This window comes from Sarcophilus harrisii, chromosome 3 (assembly GCF_902635505.1).
Source record: "Sarcophilus harrisii chromosome 3, mSarHar1.11, whole genome shotgun sequence".
Classification (NCBI taxonomy): domain Eukaryota; kingdom Metazoa; phylum Chordata; class Mammalia; order Dasyuromorphia; family Dasyuridae; genus Sarcophilus; species Sarcophilus harrisii.
The window spans coordinates 213,710,094-213,726,438 of NC_045428.1; the positions used below are offsets into that span (position 1 = coordinate 213,710,094).

At 33.2% G+C, this 16,345-nt stretch overlaps 1 protein-coding gene across 6 annotated transcripts in view; it reads left to right on the forward strand.

The window, feature by feature from the left end:
* Window positions 1-16,345, forward strand: part of PRKX (protein kinase X-linked) — a 133,671-nt gene that overhangs the window by 68,885 nt on the left and 48,441 nt on the right. For all 6 annotated transcript variants that reach the window (XM_031959034.1, XM_031959035.1, XM_031959033.1 and 3 more), the window contains exon 3: window positions 11,314-11,577. In XM_031959034.1, the coding sequence (XP_031814894.1) occupies window positions 11,314-11,577 (264 nt within the window). The remainder of the gene's footprint in view (window positions 1-11,313; window positions 11,578-16,345) is intronic.

Here is a 16,345-nt window from a genome sequence, read left to right on the forward strand (position 1 = left end):
TTGAGGTTTATATTCAGAAGTTTGGGATTTTTTGAATAATTAACTTTTTTTTTTTCATATAAATTGTTTCTAGAATGGTGGAACCAATTCACAACACCACCAACAGTGTGTTAACATGTCTGTTTTTCAATAAACTCTCCAACATTGACTAGTTCTATCTTTTGTCATCTTTGCCAGTTTTATGAACATCAGCTGAAACCTCATTTATTTTATTTAGCATTTTTCTTAATAGTGATTTTAAACAGCCTTACATGTGATTATTGTTTTGCAATTCTTTTGAAAAATATCATTTCCTTTGACCACTTCTCCATTGGGGAATGACTGGCTTTTGGTATTTTTTAGGGGCTTGGTACAATTATCTATCTTGGTAAATAGCCTATTATCAGAGATGACAAAAATATCCCCCCCCCCGATAGTTTTTTCTTCTTATTATAGTTGTATTGATATTCTATATAAAAGCTTTTAATTTGATTCCTTTTTCCTTTCTTTCTGAATGAAAGATGATCAGTATAGTTCCTTCCTTTCACCTATCCCAGCCTTTTCACAGAGAAAGAGTTTTGGGAACTGAACTCTGGAAGTTGAGACTGAATTTACAAAGGTAACTGATGCCTTCAAATTCTCCTTATACAAGGGAAAAAAATACATATCTTTGTAGCTCTTTGGGAGAGAGGCTAGAGTTCTGTGGTGTAGCTGTTTCATGTAAATTTTATCTAAATAGAATATTAGCTAGCATCAGGAAGGATAATAGCATAAGAAGTTCCAGTGTGTCTTTTTCAGTAACAATGATGGGGCGCTATCTGTTTTAAAAATGTGAAGTAAAGTAGCTTATCAGATCTCTATTTTTAAAATATCTTAACATTTTATTGGGTTTAGGTTTCACTCTATAGTCAATTCTAAGCATTTCTACAAGTCTGTGTAGCAGTCGGGTGTATTGAGATATATAAAGCCCTTTGAGTGGGAGAAAGGTTATATGTTTACTTAAACCATTGAATCAAAGCAGCATGACTTAAACTAAAAAGGAACTCTAGTTCCCCACCCTCATTTTATAAATGAAGAAATCTAGAAAGATTAAGTGACATGCTCAGAATCACACCATATTAATGGGAAGAATTGATATTTGAACCAAAGTTCTCTGACTTCAAGATTTATCACACTAATATTTAAGGATGAAAATCTTTTTCCCCTCAGTAATTTAATTGGCGAGTTAATGTATGAGAGCTAAGATAGGATGAGTGGATGGTGAATACAGGGGAAAAAATAAGTGATATAAAAACCAATTTAGAAAAACCCAAAACTGGGACAGCTAGGTGGCACAATGGATAGAACACCAGCCCTGAAGTCAGGAGGACTTGAGTTCAAATATGACCTCAGACACTTAATGCTTCCTAGCTGTGTGACCCTGGGCAAGTCATTTAACTCCCATTGCCACAGCAAAGAAAGAAAGAAAGAAAGAAAGAAAGAAAGAAAGAAAGAAAGAAAGAAAGAAAGAAAGAAAGAAAGAAAGAAAGAAAGAAAGAAAGAAAGAAAGAAAAGAAAAAAAACCAAGATAATGGACAGTTTTCAAAATTAAATTTTCATTTAATTGAATATTTGACTTATAATTGAATGTCATAAGAGTTTCCTATATAGGATGTGTGTAAACAGACCAGCTTCTATCTGATAATAATGGTGCTTCTTGGATGCCTCAATTTTAGAAGAGTATTTTTTAGAATAGTATGTGACAAAATATTGTAATAATTACTTAAGAAATGATCTTCTATGGGCCTACATGAATTTATAAAAATGAAAATATAGTGAATGAATGAAAAATAAATTTATTGATGTGTGCCAATGTTCACATGAAAAATCCAAATGAAAGATGTTAATTATTACAAGTTGTTTTGTCATAGAAGTATAGTACTTCGCTCTGTAAGTGTCATTATTCAAATTTAGAAAATTATAGTAACAAATTCTGTCTTTACATAAAGACATCTTTCTAGGTGAAAACCAGTATATTTTTAAAATCTGTCACCCCACCCTTCCTAAAGCACATATGCATCTGTTGGATTTTGTTGTGGTTTGTTTTTCTCTTCCCCTTCTCTGGTCTCTCTTCCTGTCTCTGAATTTAGGCTTAAAAAGTGTCTCAAAGGTTCTACTCCTGCAGAAGTTCACTAGCTTTCTCCTCTGACCTCCTCTCTTGTCACTTAATGACTGTCAAATTTTGATTAGAATTTCCATCTTGTTATTTTCTATGTTGTACTATTCTAGACCTTTTAAAAAAAATATCTGTTCTGTGAAATAATGAAGTGTTCCACAGGACATCAAGGATTGGGAGGAAGGAAGAAGTAAAGTCAGCTGCACTTGGCTTGGCAGAGGGTCTAGGGAGAGTATCTTGATATGGGCAGCTAGCTATATTTGGGATTCTCTTTAAGCAAACAAAGAATTATGCAAGGCATAAAATTTTCTAACCTTTTCCTAGAATGTCATCATTTTGGGAGGAGGGCCATTTCTTATTCTGTTCTTCATTTTTCTAGGCTGAAATCCACTTCTATTTCAAATTTGATTGACACATAACCAACTCTAAAAGGATGTAGTGCTAAATAAAAAACAAAGATTTGTTTCTTAAATCTTTGTCTGTGAAATATAAAGATTTGGTGTTATCAAGTAACTTAATTCTCTATAAAAGTATGCATACTTTGGAGATTTGTGGGAAGAGAACACTTTTTGTTGCTTATGGGAAATAAGGAGGAAAATTCTTCCAACCCTATTTTAAATTTTATTATCATTTTGTGTTCTTGTAGAGAACTTCCTTGCCTCAAAGGCATCTTACTTTCTTTATTAACATTTTTTAAGAGGCAGATATTATGATTTAGGTTTTTATTTAATAATCACTTAAAGTTACAATTAAATGAGATTAGAAATGTATCTTTATTGCCCTTTATTATATCTTGCCATATGAATGATGATTTTTAGAATAGTAAAAAAGTCAGGCAACTGAAGTGACTTTCCGTAACTACTTAAGGCAGATGGTTTAAACATGATCTTTGTTGGAGCAAAAAAAGTTTTATTGACTGCCTTGCATTTCAAACGCCCACATATCAGGTGTCTTTGTTTCCAGGCAAAGAAAGATAATGCTTTTATCAGTAAATAAAAATCTCCCTACAAACCTAAAATAGCATTTGAGTTCTGGGTTTTTGACAGATGATGAGATATGGGAGTAAAGATTGTCCTTTTACAGCTATATCTAAACTCTCATCTGTGTCATTGCTTGTTGCTATTTAAGCAAAGAATCCCAGAAGCCTTTTTTCACACTCAGCAGTTCTAATAGGTGATTTGATTGCTTTATTTGATTATGAAAAAAAGTGGGAAAGAGAATTAGTTTGCTGCAGATTGCTACTAAATAAAATTTAGGTTTCTAGACCTAAATAATGATGAGATTAAACAGTTTTAGATCTCATGTCAGTACTACTTTGAACCTTTAACAGCCTATATGCAAACAAAACAGTTTTTTCCCCTTTGTTTTCATTCCCATAATACTTGAGCTTTTTGCCATTTTCTCTAGGGGGTTATCACCTTGTAGACCAAAATGATTAATTTAGCACCATTCTGAATCTCTGCAGGAATGAAATCTAGAATTACTTGATCTAACCTATAAATACATGATTTAAACTGGACCCCAAAACTATAAAGTGATTGTGTTCTGCTAAATTTTTGGCTAAAGGACTAGAATTTAAGAATACCTCAAAGGAATAAGCTGTGTCAATTAGCATAACACTTTAAAAAAAAATCATAAGGCAAAGGAATTAGAAATAGAATGAGAATTTTTGGTTATATTTCATAGGCCTGATCTTTCCATTGTGTTGTGTTGTTTTACTTTTAAAATGGACTTCTTTTATGAATTCTGATAATAGGGCTCAGAGGAGACTCATGTGTTATCTCCATATATTTGAATGTAAGTAAATTTATGTTTGTTTAGTTCTTAACCATTGTTCATTCATCTTTACCTCTTAATATTTCTATTTCTTTGTGTTTGAACTCTGTATCTCTGATCTTTTCATGAGAAATGGTTGGAAGTCCTGATCTAATTCATTAAAAAATCCATCCCCTATGGCTTTTTACTCAGTTTTACTGGATAAGTAATTTTTTTTTTTACTATAAGCTCATATTGTTTGTCTTCTGGAATATTATATTCGAAATTCTTCCCCTCCCCCCCTTTTTGATGGTGGCTGCTAAATTAAGGCTGATTGTGGTGCTTTGGTATTTGAATTCTTTCTTTCTAGTTTTGTGTAGCATTTTTTCTTTCACCTGGAAGTTCTGAATTTTGCTTATGATATTCTTGCAAATTTTCATTTTGGATATCCTTTCAGGAGGCTAGTGGTAGATTCTATTTCTACTTTGTTCTGGGACCAATTTTCTTTTAAGATTTTTTTGGGGCAGCTAGATGGCACAGTGGATAGAGTACTAGGCCTGAAGTTAGGAGGACCTGAGTTCAAATCTTCCCTCAAACACTTAACACTTCTGCCTCAAAAAAAAAAAAGATTTTTTTTTTTTTGAAATATGTTAAGACCTTTTTTGATCGTACTGTTCAGATAGCCTAATGACTGAAAAATTTTTTTCTAGGTTATTTGTTTTTGATATGATATATTAAATTTTCTTCGCTTCTCTCTCCCTGCCATTTGATTCTGTTTTAACATTTCTTGTTGCCTCATTGAATCATTGGTTCTATTTGGTCCAGATTTTCAGGGAGTTTATTGCTTAAAGGATTTGTACCCGTTAATTCCTTTTTAAATTCTTTTCTTCATAATACACATTTCTTTTCCAATTTCTTTTTCTTTTAAATTTTGCTTCATTTCGTCTGAGGATTTTAGTAGCCTTTGTGCTCAAGATTTTTTTCTCTGAAGGTGTTTTGCATGAAGATATTTTGGAATCCTTATCTTCTTGATTTTTTTTGAGCTTCCCTGCCATCATAATGGCTCTTTATGTTGAGATTCTTTTTTTGTTTGTTTACTCATTCTTCCAGACTAATTCTAGACTTTGGACTTAATGTTGCCTCTAGCTCTGCTACACTTCTGGAGGGCAGGTCCAAGCTGACCCTATTACTGTTTTTTTGGGGGTATCGAATATATGTTACTCTTGATATCAGAGACAATGCAACCAAAGTGATCCAGGAGGAGACAGATTGTTATCCCCCTGGTCTGAGTTTTGAAAGTTCTGAACCTGTGAGGCTGTGCAAGAATAGCTTGTTTCTGGCCTTCATTTCTGTCAGCTAGCTGGAGAATTGAATTATAGGTTCTTTTTAGGTCTGACATTACTGCTCTGAGTATTCTTCTGCAGGCTGGTTAGACTGGAAGTGCCTTCTGGAAGTTCTGAACCATAAAACTGTTGCTTCTGGCTTCCGAATTTCCTGCTTTCTCCATACATAGTCCAGGGCCTCCCTACCCATGAATGCTACTCACTTGTACAGTTCCCCTTCTCAATTTCGACCTGGATCTCTGACCCAGAACTGAATAAGCAGTTGGTTACAAAACTGTCAATTTGTACCTGTGTCCATTGCTGTGCTCTAGTATAGGTCTAGGACTGGGATCTCTTCTAGCCCAACTGCACAGCCTCTTCCTGGGTACTAGAGAGTCCACACATCAAGCTTTTGATTTTAACTTTCCCTAGTGACCTTAGACCTCCCTGAGTGTCTCTACGCTGATGGACTCATCTATAGAACTTGAATTTTGTTTGTTTTGTTTTTCTGGAGTTCCCCATCAAAATTAAGTCTGGTCCATTTTCTAAATCTGCGTGGAGTTCGTGAATGAAATATCACCTGCATTGCTTCCTATTACTCTCCTACCTTCTCGTCTTTTTTTATTTTCCTCCCTTTACTCTCCTCCATTAGACTTTCCTTTTTAGTGTTAAAAAAAACTTGGCTGTACTTGGAGAATTTGGCATATAGCTCTTTTGAAGGAATACTCAAATGTTGGCTTTAGGTTAAATGAAATATTACTCTGGGGAAGTAAGGATAATTAGAAAAAGAATTATTTTCCTTTCTTTTTAGCTTCCTAGCATTTAATATGGAAAGAGTATCCTAGTCCTGTGTTTCCCAGGAAGCTAGAGGTAATCTTTCCACTTGTCAAATTAAAAAAAAAAAAGGAAATAGTTTCTTCTCCCTTTTCTTCCCCCCCCCCCCTCCCCATGACCCATTTCCTGCCCTGCAGTAGAATTTATGAGAATTAGGAACAGGATAAAGAAATTATGATCTTATGACAAGAAACTTTGTGGTTTCCAGGGCCAGAAAGAAAGATGAATCTTTTATTCCCTGTGATATTCTCCTTAATGAACACTATACTGTCATAGAATTTTAGAATTAAGAGTTCTAATAGTCTCACCAACTCTCACCTGATATACAAATTCTGTTTATGGAAACTCAGACAAATGATCTTCTAGCCTCTGCTTGAATATATCCCAGCATGAGTCCAGTATATCTTGAGACATCCAGTTTCACAGAGCTATCTATGCATGTAATAGCACTTGGTAAATAATGCTGTCTTAACTAATCTGATCTCAATTGTCATAGGCCAAATATAGGAAAAATTGGAAAATGTATTAGTACATTGCTAAAGATTGGTGGAACAGGCTAAACGTGTCAGTTTGAATTATGTAGTGATTGACAGGGTCCAGATTAGTTTTGGTAGTATAAAGATGTTATAGATTTGCCCTGGATATTTTATCTTCTAAGATATGCTATTGAGTTTATGTTTGCTTGAATGATCTGAGTATTTCATGCTAAGGTAAGTAACAAATTAATTTTTATTGAAAATTTCAAAATGTTTTTGAAAATATTATGTTTTCAATTTTTACCAAATGCTACCTTGAATAACTGAATTATCTACTTTAGTAGTTCCTTAGTCCCAAATCAGGTTAAATCTAGAGTCTGTGAACCTCAAATCATTAGATACTCTGAATCAAATTTAAAATCAAATCAAAAATCTAAAATCATTAGATATTCTGAATATCTAAACTGTAAACTAAAGTGTTTACACTCGAATTTTTGCCACTTGAATGATATTCAGGTGTTGAAAATCATATTGATTCAATATAAGAGTTGACATGCCAGATTTAAATTTCAGAATTGATGGGACCACTAGAAGCCCACATGTAAAAGGATTCCTATTAATTTCAGAACATAACTGATTATATAGCACTTTAAAGTTTGCAGAACATTCTATACATATTAATTTCAATTGAGCTTTATTTATTGTTATTATTAGTCATTTGCTTCATATAGGAATTATTTATGACCCCATTTTGGGGTTTTCTTGGCAAAGATAATGAAGTGGTATGCCATTTCCTTCTCTAGTTCATTGTTTACAGATAAGTAACTGAGACAAAAAGAATGAAGTAACTTGGCCGAGGTCACACATCTAATAAAGACACTTACTTCAGGGCTGGTGCTCTATTCACTGCGCCACCTAGAGGCCCCTGTCATTTTCTTTAAAATGCAATTTAGATACCATGTTTTTCACTAACCCTCATTCTTATCTTCCAAATTGCCAGTCATCCCTCCCAGACTATCTTGTATATTTAACTACTTTATGTGTGTGCTCGTGTATGTCTCTGTGTCTATATTTATTAATTTTATAATACACACATGTATATCTATACCTATGTCCACATACTTGTATATGTATGTATGTATATACATATGTAATTGTGTTTCCCATTTAAATATAAATGCCTTTTGACTCCAAATTATTATTTTTTCCTATCGATTCCTCTGCCTCCTCTCTCTTTCCTTATTTCAATTCATCCAACCCTGATTTGTCATAGTAATTTTTCTAAATCACTATTCTTACCAGATCAACCTCACCAAAATAAAGTATTGAGAGTAGAAATAAAATAATACTGTCACCCATAACTATAATTGAATTTTAATAATATAATTTACAAGGGAGGAGAGTGAGAGCCATATAATTTTAGAGCTATAAGAGACCTCAGAGATTTTTTGGTCCAACCCTTTCATTTTATAGGTGAGGAAAGTGAGGTTCACTGGAATTACAAATTGGCCCAGACACACTTAGTGTTAGAGTCAGAACTAGAATCCCTTGGCTACATGTACCAATATATTTATAGTAATAATGATGATACCTTCTATGGTGTTCTCTTATTTTTTATAATATGATGGTTTTCTCTGGGAGCAGGTTTCTTGGGGAGGTTTTCTGGAGGCAGCCTTAGTTTCAGTTCAGATCTATAATCCTCTCAAATACAGCCAGGAGTTAAAATCCAAATCTTTATTGTCTCCTTCAAAAAAGCCTGGTTAGCTTTCCTTGGTTCTGAGAGCTCTTGTTGCTAGCTTCAGCCTCTAGTTCTCTCTGAATCTTGGTTCTGCCCAACTGCAGATTAGCTTCTCAGTCTCCCAACTGACTCCTCCACTCACTCCTCCATTGATTCCTCACTCTGTCAATCTCCTAAACTGACTGAATCAACTGACTCAGCTCCTTTTTATGCTCTTTTAGAGGTGTAAACTCAAAGGTTGACTCCTCCTCCAAGAGTGGGATTATGGGAGGTGTGAATCTCATTCTTGTGAATCTCATACTGAATTCTGACTTGTGAATCTCCCAAACTTGTGAACTAATGTGTGTGAGCTAATATGTTGAACTCTCAAAGGTGCAAACTCAAGCACACAAGCATTGCTTCCATCGATTCTAGTGAGTCAACATCTTGTTTCAAGTTCTGGCCCATTTATATACAACCTCCATTTATAAATTGCTATAAAACTGTCTTTGATGTACAGTCATCTCATTTGTTGCCCAGTAATCTTGCTAAGTAGCTAGGATAGCTGTTATCCCTATTTTGTAGATTGGGAAACAAAGGTTCCTAAAGTTTAATTGTCTTATTCTAGGTCCAGTGACTGAACTGCAACTCAGACTCAATACATTTGACTTTAGGTCTACTGTACTTTCCTTCCTTGGCTCCGAGTTTAAGACTTATATATACAGTTTGACCCAGTGTTATCATTAGGAATCAAATACTCCTGTTATTCTTCTAATCTTTAAAGCTTTATAACTCTGTAATTCTATCCTCCTAACCTACACTCATGGTTTCTTTCATAGATGTTCCCTTAAGATGCTTCATCTTTGTGCATTATCTTTCTTCTGCCTCTGAGGCACCGTATAAAGCCCACCTCTGGGAATTCAGTATTGTTTTTAATAGCTGAGAAAAGGTAGAATATCTTCTCCTATAATAGACAATTGGCTTCACATTGTGAAGATCAGACAAGGCTGAAAATAGGCATTTTTAGACTTGTATCCTCCTTATCTATTTAAAAGTCATACTTAGGGCAAATGAAACTACTAACGTTTGGATGTAATCTTTGATCATTTAGGCAAAGCATTGAGCTGTTGCTGCTGGCAAGTTATACTGAAGCACTCCTTGCTTTTACTTAGAATATTAGTTAGTTGTAAACATTACACTATACTAAAGAGGTTCAGGAAGACCCCACTTTACAAATGTTATTTGTTTCCAGAATTTGTATGTATGTGATCTTTGCTAAGCTAGAAATTATTCCTTCCAAGAAACAACAGTGTTATTTATACTAATTAGATTTTTAGGCTAGCCCACAAAAGCTTATAATACTGCTGAAAAATGATGTGCTTGCAACTTTAAAAAACAGAAAACTATTCTTGCCATTTTAATAGTTTAACAAAATAAAACAAGACATTCTCTGCCTCTGCACAGACAAGTATAATGTTGCCAGTAAGATGAGAAAAGGGATAGTGCTGATCTGTTCACTTTATCTAATTACAAATGGCAGGGTAGGTTGATTCTTTTAGTAAATTGAAAAACATATCAAGAATACATTTCTCATAGCCTTCTTTCCCTTCATCCCCTTAGTCCATGAATTCTTGATTTAGCTTTGTGAAAACAATATATTATACTAAAGGGACAATAGCCAACTGCTTCCTGACCCTGTCCTGAGGATAAGGAGTGGGAAGTGATGAACTCTAGTGATAGGCATGGGAGGGTCAAGTAAAGAATGGGAGTACTCTGAGAAACAGGTTAAGGCTCCCTCTAGGTAATCTAGAGGCTGGGTTGGAGTTGAAGGACACTAAGATTCTGAGATCCCTAGAGCAACTTCATGTGACTCTAGAGAATGAGCAATTTAAATATTTCCATACCACAAGTAAAATAAAGAGAATTAAAGTTAGAATAGGGAGGGAAAAAGAGGAAGTCAGTTAATATGTAGATGCTAGACACTGACATAAAGTATAATTTAATAAATTATAAGTAATTAAAGGAAACATGGAAACATAACTCCTATATGAGCACCATAAGGAAATTTGATATGGAAAGGTATGAAATAAGATTAGACATATACATACAAACAAACATACATACATAACACAATACAATACAATATAGATTAAACAATGAGTCAGACAGATTTTCATTAGCCAGGTAACACCACTGTGCCAGGACAGCTAATTGCTAGGTTGGCAAAAGCTGAAAGTGTAGAAGTCTTTTGTTTAATGTACAAAAGCAGGGTGGGGGGAGACAACAGAAAAAACTGATAGTTACCCATGAGGAAAAAACATGCAAGTATGTAAATCTTCATTTAGAACTCAGGGTTGATAAAATGTTTTCTTTACCTAAGAAAAAACAAACTTCTTCCAGTACATAATTGACATTTCTCATGGAGCTGTTACTTTACAGAAATGATTGCACTGCTCTCACAAATTTGTGTGTGTGTGGCGATTGTTTGTTTCCTTTTCTTTTTCTGTATAAGGGAATGAATGTCACATTTCTTAAAGTACAAAATGATTATTAGTTTCTGAAGTTATGTTATCCTGGATGAGTCTCTTTGCTTGTTTGGCCTCAGTTTCCTAATTTGTAAAATGAAAATGTTGATCTAGCTGTCCTAGGTACACTCTAATTTTGATGCTTCTTTCTCTGTCCATATTTCATGCTTGATTACCTTTGTTTTCTGTATGTAAATATCACTAGCTATGACTGCTGCTTCTTTACAGCCACCTTATGTAGGTGATTATTTAGACATTCTCTGTAGGGGTTTTTGTGTCTTTGGAGGGTTTTTTGGGGGAGGTAATGGTGATAAAATTCTTCTGTTTAGTGAAGTAAATTACAAATTTCTGTCTTTGATTATCATGTTAATCCAAATAATGTCCTTCTTACCTGGTGTCTGTATGTTAGCATGAAATCTGTTAACCACTTTTTGTTTATGATATTTAAACTTAAAATGATTTCTCCTAAAGGACAACTTGGAAATTTTGTTTCTTAATATATCAATGTGATTCATGATTTGCTAACAAAATATAACATTATTTATTGCAGATATTGGACCTACCATGATGAAAGATTTTTATATATGTTGATGGAATATGTTCCTGGAGGAGAACTTTTCAGCTACTTGAGAAACATGGGACGGTTTAATAACAGCACAGGACTATTTTACTCTGCGGAGATTATCTGTGCAATAGAATATCTGCACTCCAAAGAAATAGTTTACAGAGATTTAAAACCTGAAAATATATTATTAGATAAAGAAGGCCATATCAAGCTCACTGATTTTGGATTTGCTAAAAAGCTAGTAGACAGGTAAGATATAAAGTCTTTGAATTTTGAAAATTATGAAAGTTAATATTGAAAAATTGTTTGATTGCTTTTAGATTTCTCTTTTGATTAATAAAATTTATCATTTTACATGACTGAGATGCATATCACATGTAAATTATGTGTACACAATATATACATTGATATATGTGCACACACATATATGTGTGTGCATTCACACACATATGCATATCTATATATGTATATAAAATTGGCTTCACAAATAATGAGTGGTTGAAGTAGTTAGCAATATCAGATTCTTGGGAAGCAGTATTTACTAGCTTTTTTATGCTTGATCCCACAAAATTAGGAATAATGTAATTTAAAGAGGCAAATTTAGTTTATATATATATAAATGTAATGTTATAAAACTTAGCAGTCCTTTCAAATAGAGCTTCCTGCTTTGGAAGGTTATAGATTTCTTATAGAGAAGATTCTTATTCATATCAAGAGTTTTTACAGAGAACTTTTTGATCAATTCCAACCAACTCTTGATTCTGAAACTTCTTATTGGAAATAATTATTTAAAGAGTTAAATTTTTAAATTGAGACAAAAAAAAAATACCTTAGTCACAAGAATGAGGTTGAATATTGACACTGGAGTTATAGCACTTGATTATCCCAGGGGTCCTCAAACTACGGCCACGCACCAGATGCAGCAGCTGAGTACATTTATCCCTTTCACCCAGGGTTATGAAGTTTCTTTATTTAAAGGCCCACAAAACAAAGTTTTTGTTTTTACTATAGTCTGGCCCTCCAACAGCTTGAGGGACAGTGAACTGGCCCCCTATTTAAAAAGTTTGAGGACCCCTAAATTCTAGACCATTGACAATTTAATTGAAGATTTATGTTCTCCCATGAAGCTCCTAAACTGGTTATATGCTTTATGCATGGTGAATTAGGAATATTAATAAGTACACCAAGATGTTCAGAGTGCTTTCAGTTACTAGGAAAAAAAAAAAACTTAAATGTTAACAAAAATTTATGGAGCCCTTTAAGGTCTGCCAAGCACTTACACACATTATCCCATTTGTCCTCACAACAACTAAGAGGTAGAGGACCCAAGATTTTATTGTTTTAGGTTTTGCAGAGGAGAAGACTAAAGCTGACATCTAAAGAAGCTAATGTATTTGCCCACAGCCATAACAATAGTAAATGTTGGAGGTGAGATTTGAATTCAGGTCTTATTGGATTCTCAGGTTCCCTGCTCTTTCCCCTTATGGGAAGATTAAGAATCCATTCTAATGAGGCAAAATATTGCTTTAACTAAAAGATACACAGTCCTCTAAGCAGGTGACAGTATTTAGAAATCTTAGCCAGTTAGTTCAGGGCTTCTTAAACTTCTTAAACTTGTGACCCTTTCTTGCCCAAGAAATTTTTGTGTGTATAAAATAGGTATAAAAGATAAATGTGTGCTGATTTTAAATAATTTTGCTACCCCTCTCCCCACCAATTTGGAGTTGCAAAGCACAGTTTTGATCTAGTATATAACTGGGAAACCTGGGAGTAATGGGGGGTGAAAGCCTGAGTTTCTTAGACAGCAAAAAAGCTGTCTGAAAGCTTTTATGCTTCATAGGAGATATCTGGAGATATCCCACTTACAGCCATTAGATTCTTAGTTTTTTCCCAACTTAAGAGTTTAGTCATCTGTCTTCCATAGTTAAAGACAAGAAAAAGTGAATCTATGTAAGACAGGTAATATTTTAGCCATGAGAAGTTTTTTTTTGACAGGAGAGAGTGAACAAATGTAAAAAGTAGAAACGTTTTATAAAACAAAAGTCTGGGATCATTTAGTGTTCTTTCCATGTAACTCAGGCTCTGAGAGCATGGCTATATTAAAGCATAGGATAATTGATGTTCATAATTAAAGCATGAATAATCAAGAAAAAGTTAACATTCTGAATATTATATTATATTCTAAATAATAATATTAAATTATATCCTGAATATTCAAGAAAAAGGAACTATGTAATGCATTTTAGAAAAATTTTCATCAAAAATATCTTACCAAAGTATTTTAACATTTAATTATTGAACAGGTAAGTTATGTAGAAAACTTCTTTGCCATATAAGATCAGATAAAGAGGCATTCCAACCTTTATAGCATTCTATAAATAGCATAGTTAGTTTCCTACCTTGGTAGGAAATTTGGCCGTCTCAGGAAAATTTGACACTGTACTTTCTGGGAGGAATTCATGCTACCTTTTCTACTTATTCTTCCTCAATCACTTTAATTGTTGGTAGAGTATGAATATGTTTTAATGAAGTGACTTCTCAGTTAAATACATTATAAACCAGATAGTCCTACCTTTTAAAAGCTAATTTTTTTAGATCCATAAGCAAAAGAAGTGCATTATAAGGAGCAATATCAGCTAAAGTTTTAATCACAGTTGACTTGACAGATTTTACGTCTGATTTAGAGTGTAGGTGCTGCCACACTGTGGCTGTTACAAATTTGCATCTGTGAAGAAAAATCACTTTTAGTGGTTGCTTGTCCGGTACCATTCTCTCATATTACAGATGAAAAAACTGAAACTTTATGTCTAACAATTTTTTTAAAAGTTTCAGTGGAATACTGATTACAATAGGAGTAATGGAATTGTTCCTTTAGATATTGATTAAGTGACTCTTTTTGCTAAGAAAGCATACCATACAAAAAAGTGAAATTATTTTAACTGAAAACTGAAGAAGGGCAGATATTGACTGGAGATATTCAGTACTATATTGATATTAACCATGGAAATTTTAAAATGGACTAAAATCTTTCCTATTTAGTATTTTTATCAAGCATAATTTGATAGGAAATTTTATTTTTTCTCATTTTTTTTTTTAGTGTCTGATACTGGCAAATAGATTTAGAAGATAACCAATTTAAATTCTTTGGTAAATGACAAGCTCTTTTGGTAATGTTCTTGACGATAACTGGTTTGTATTCATTCTTTAGTTATATATAATTGTTGGGTAAGGTTTAGAAAATAGAAATGATGTAAAATTAATTTAGGATGAAGATAAATATAGTAATAGGGATAGTTTTGTTTTTTTCTTTTAAAAAGGAGAAAAATAAATATGGTTTAAGTAAACAGAATATATATATGTATATATATATTTAAGAGAAGTATTTTAAAATATTTTCAATTTGTTCAGTAATACAAGGCACATTTTTCTATTTTCCATTATACAAGATACATTTTAAAATTGATAAATATCATTTGTTTACCTAAAACACATTTTAACAAAATGTTTTATTTGAAATATTCTGTATTATTTCATTGATTATGATTATATTCCTTGATGTAGCTTAATTTTTTTTTTACATTGCTTTTTGGTGTTTCAAAGGATCTTAGCTCAAAAATGAATAATAAATAGTTTTTTCAAAATTTCTTTGGTATTCAGATTTTGTTTTATAGAGAAAAAATTGCCTTTGAGTCCAAAAAGAAGTTATATTTGATTTTGATTGAAGCTTTTCTAGAACAGCATACCAAAAATGGTTGTTTTGTAATTAATTTATAATTTGGGAATAAGTTAAATATAAATCACTTTACTTTTTCATTTCTAGAACCTCACTGGATAAATTGCAATCTTGATGGTCAGCATTTCTTTCTGTAATTTATCAGTTTAACAATGGACCACATAAGCATAACTGAATCAAACCTTTATAGGAGAACATTTTTCTAATTAAGGATGTTTGAGGATGAATAAAGAAATCCAGGGATTGTGAGTGCTTTAGAAACAGGTAGTTTCATTTTTGCCCTCATAGATCCCTTAACTGAGGAAAATGCGTGGCCCATAATAGATGCTTATTGAATGCTTGTGGATTAATTACTTATAACTCTTTAGGTCTGAATCCCTCTTTACCCTCAAGACAATATAGAGGTAAACAAGTATTTGTTTTATTTTGACCTGTATCTTCTGAAAGAGAGAATAGTTAGGCAGAGCCTAAGCAAGAATCACAAAGGCATAGAATATTAGATCTAAGACCTTAAAAATTTAGTGCAATACTCTTAACTTTACAGGAGAAGAAATTAAGACACATAGAAATAAAGTGCCTTGATCAAGGTCATTCTCAGGATCTTGGAGATTGAAGGTGTCTTAGAAGTCATTAAGACCAAATTTTATAGATGATTAAAACAAGCCAAAAAAGGTGAAGTGGCTTGTTTGTTCAGAGTCACACAGCGTTTGAGGCAGGATCTAGAACCAGCCTTCTTTGTTCCAGCTTCAACATGCTGTCTGCTGTATATAAACACACTGCTTCTGTGTGGGATGCATTTCCACAGTCATAGTGGATTGAGGATTTAAAAATGTTCTTCTCCAATTTAGCCAATATTTATGAAGAATCTGCTATCCTGCTTTAAGCAGTAGAATATTCAGCCCTGTGAACTGGACATTTCATTCTTCTTGTTACTCCTAAGGTTGTATTAGTTTTTGTGGTAACTATGTCACAACTGGTTTTATTGGATTTATAGCTAACTACTAGATAGTTTTGTTTTTTTAAGAAACACTAATTGCTGTTAAACTAAATGTTGTAGATTGAACCTAACTCAGAAGAGTCTGACATATTACTTCTGCTGTAATATATTTCCTTTTGAAATTGGTATTCTAACACACACACACACACACCCTCTAAAATGCCTACATTTAACATTGAGCCCTGGTAAATTTCATTATGTAGACTGGGAATAAATACTATAACTATCATGGCTGGAATCTTTATTTTTTTTCATCCCTTGTATTAGTTATCCCTCTCTGCTTTTTG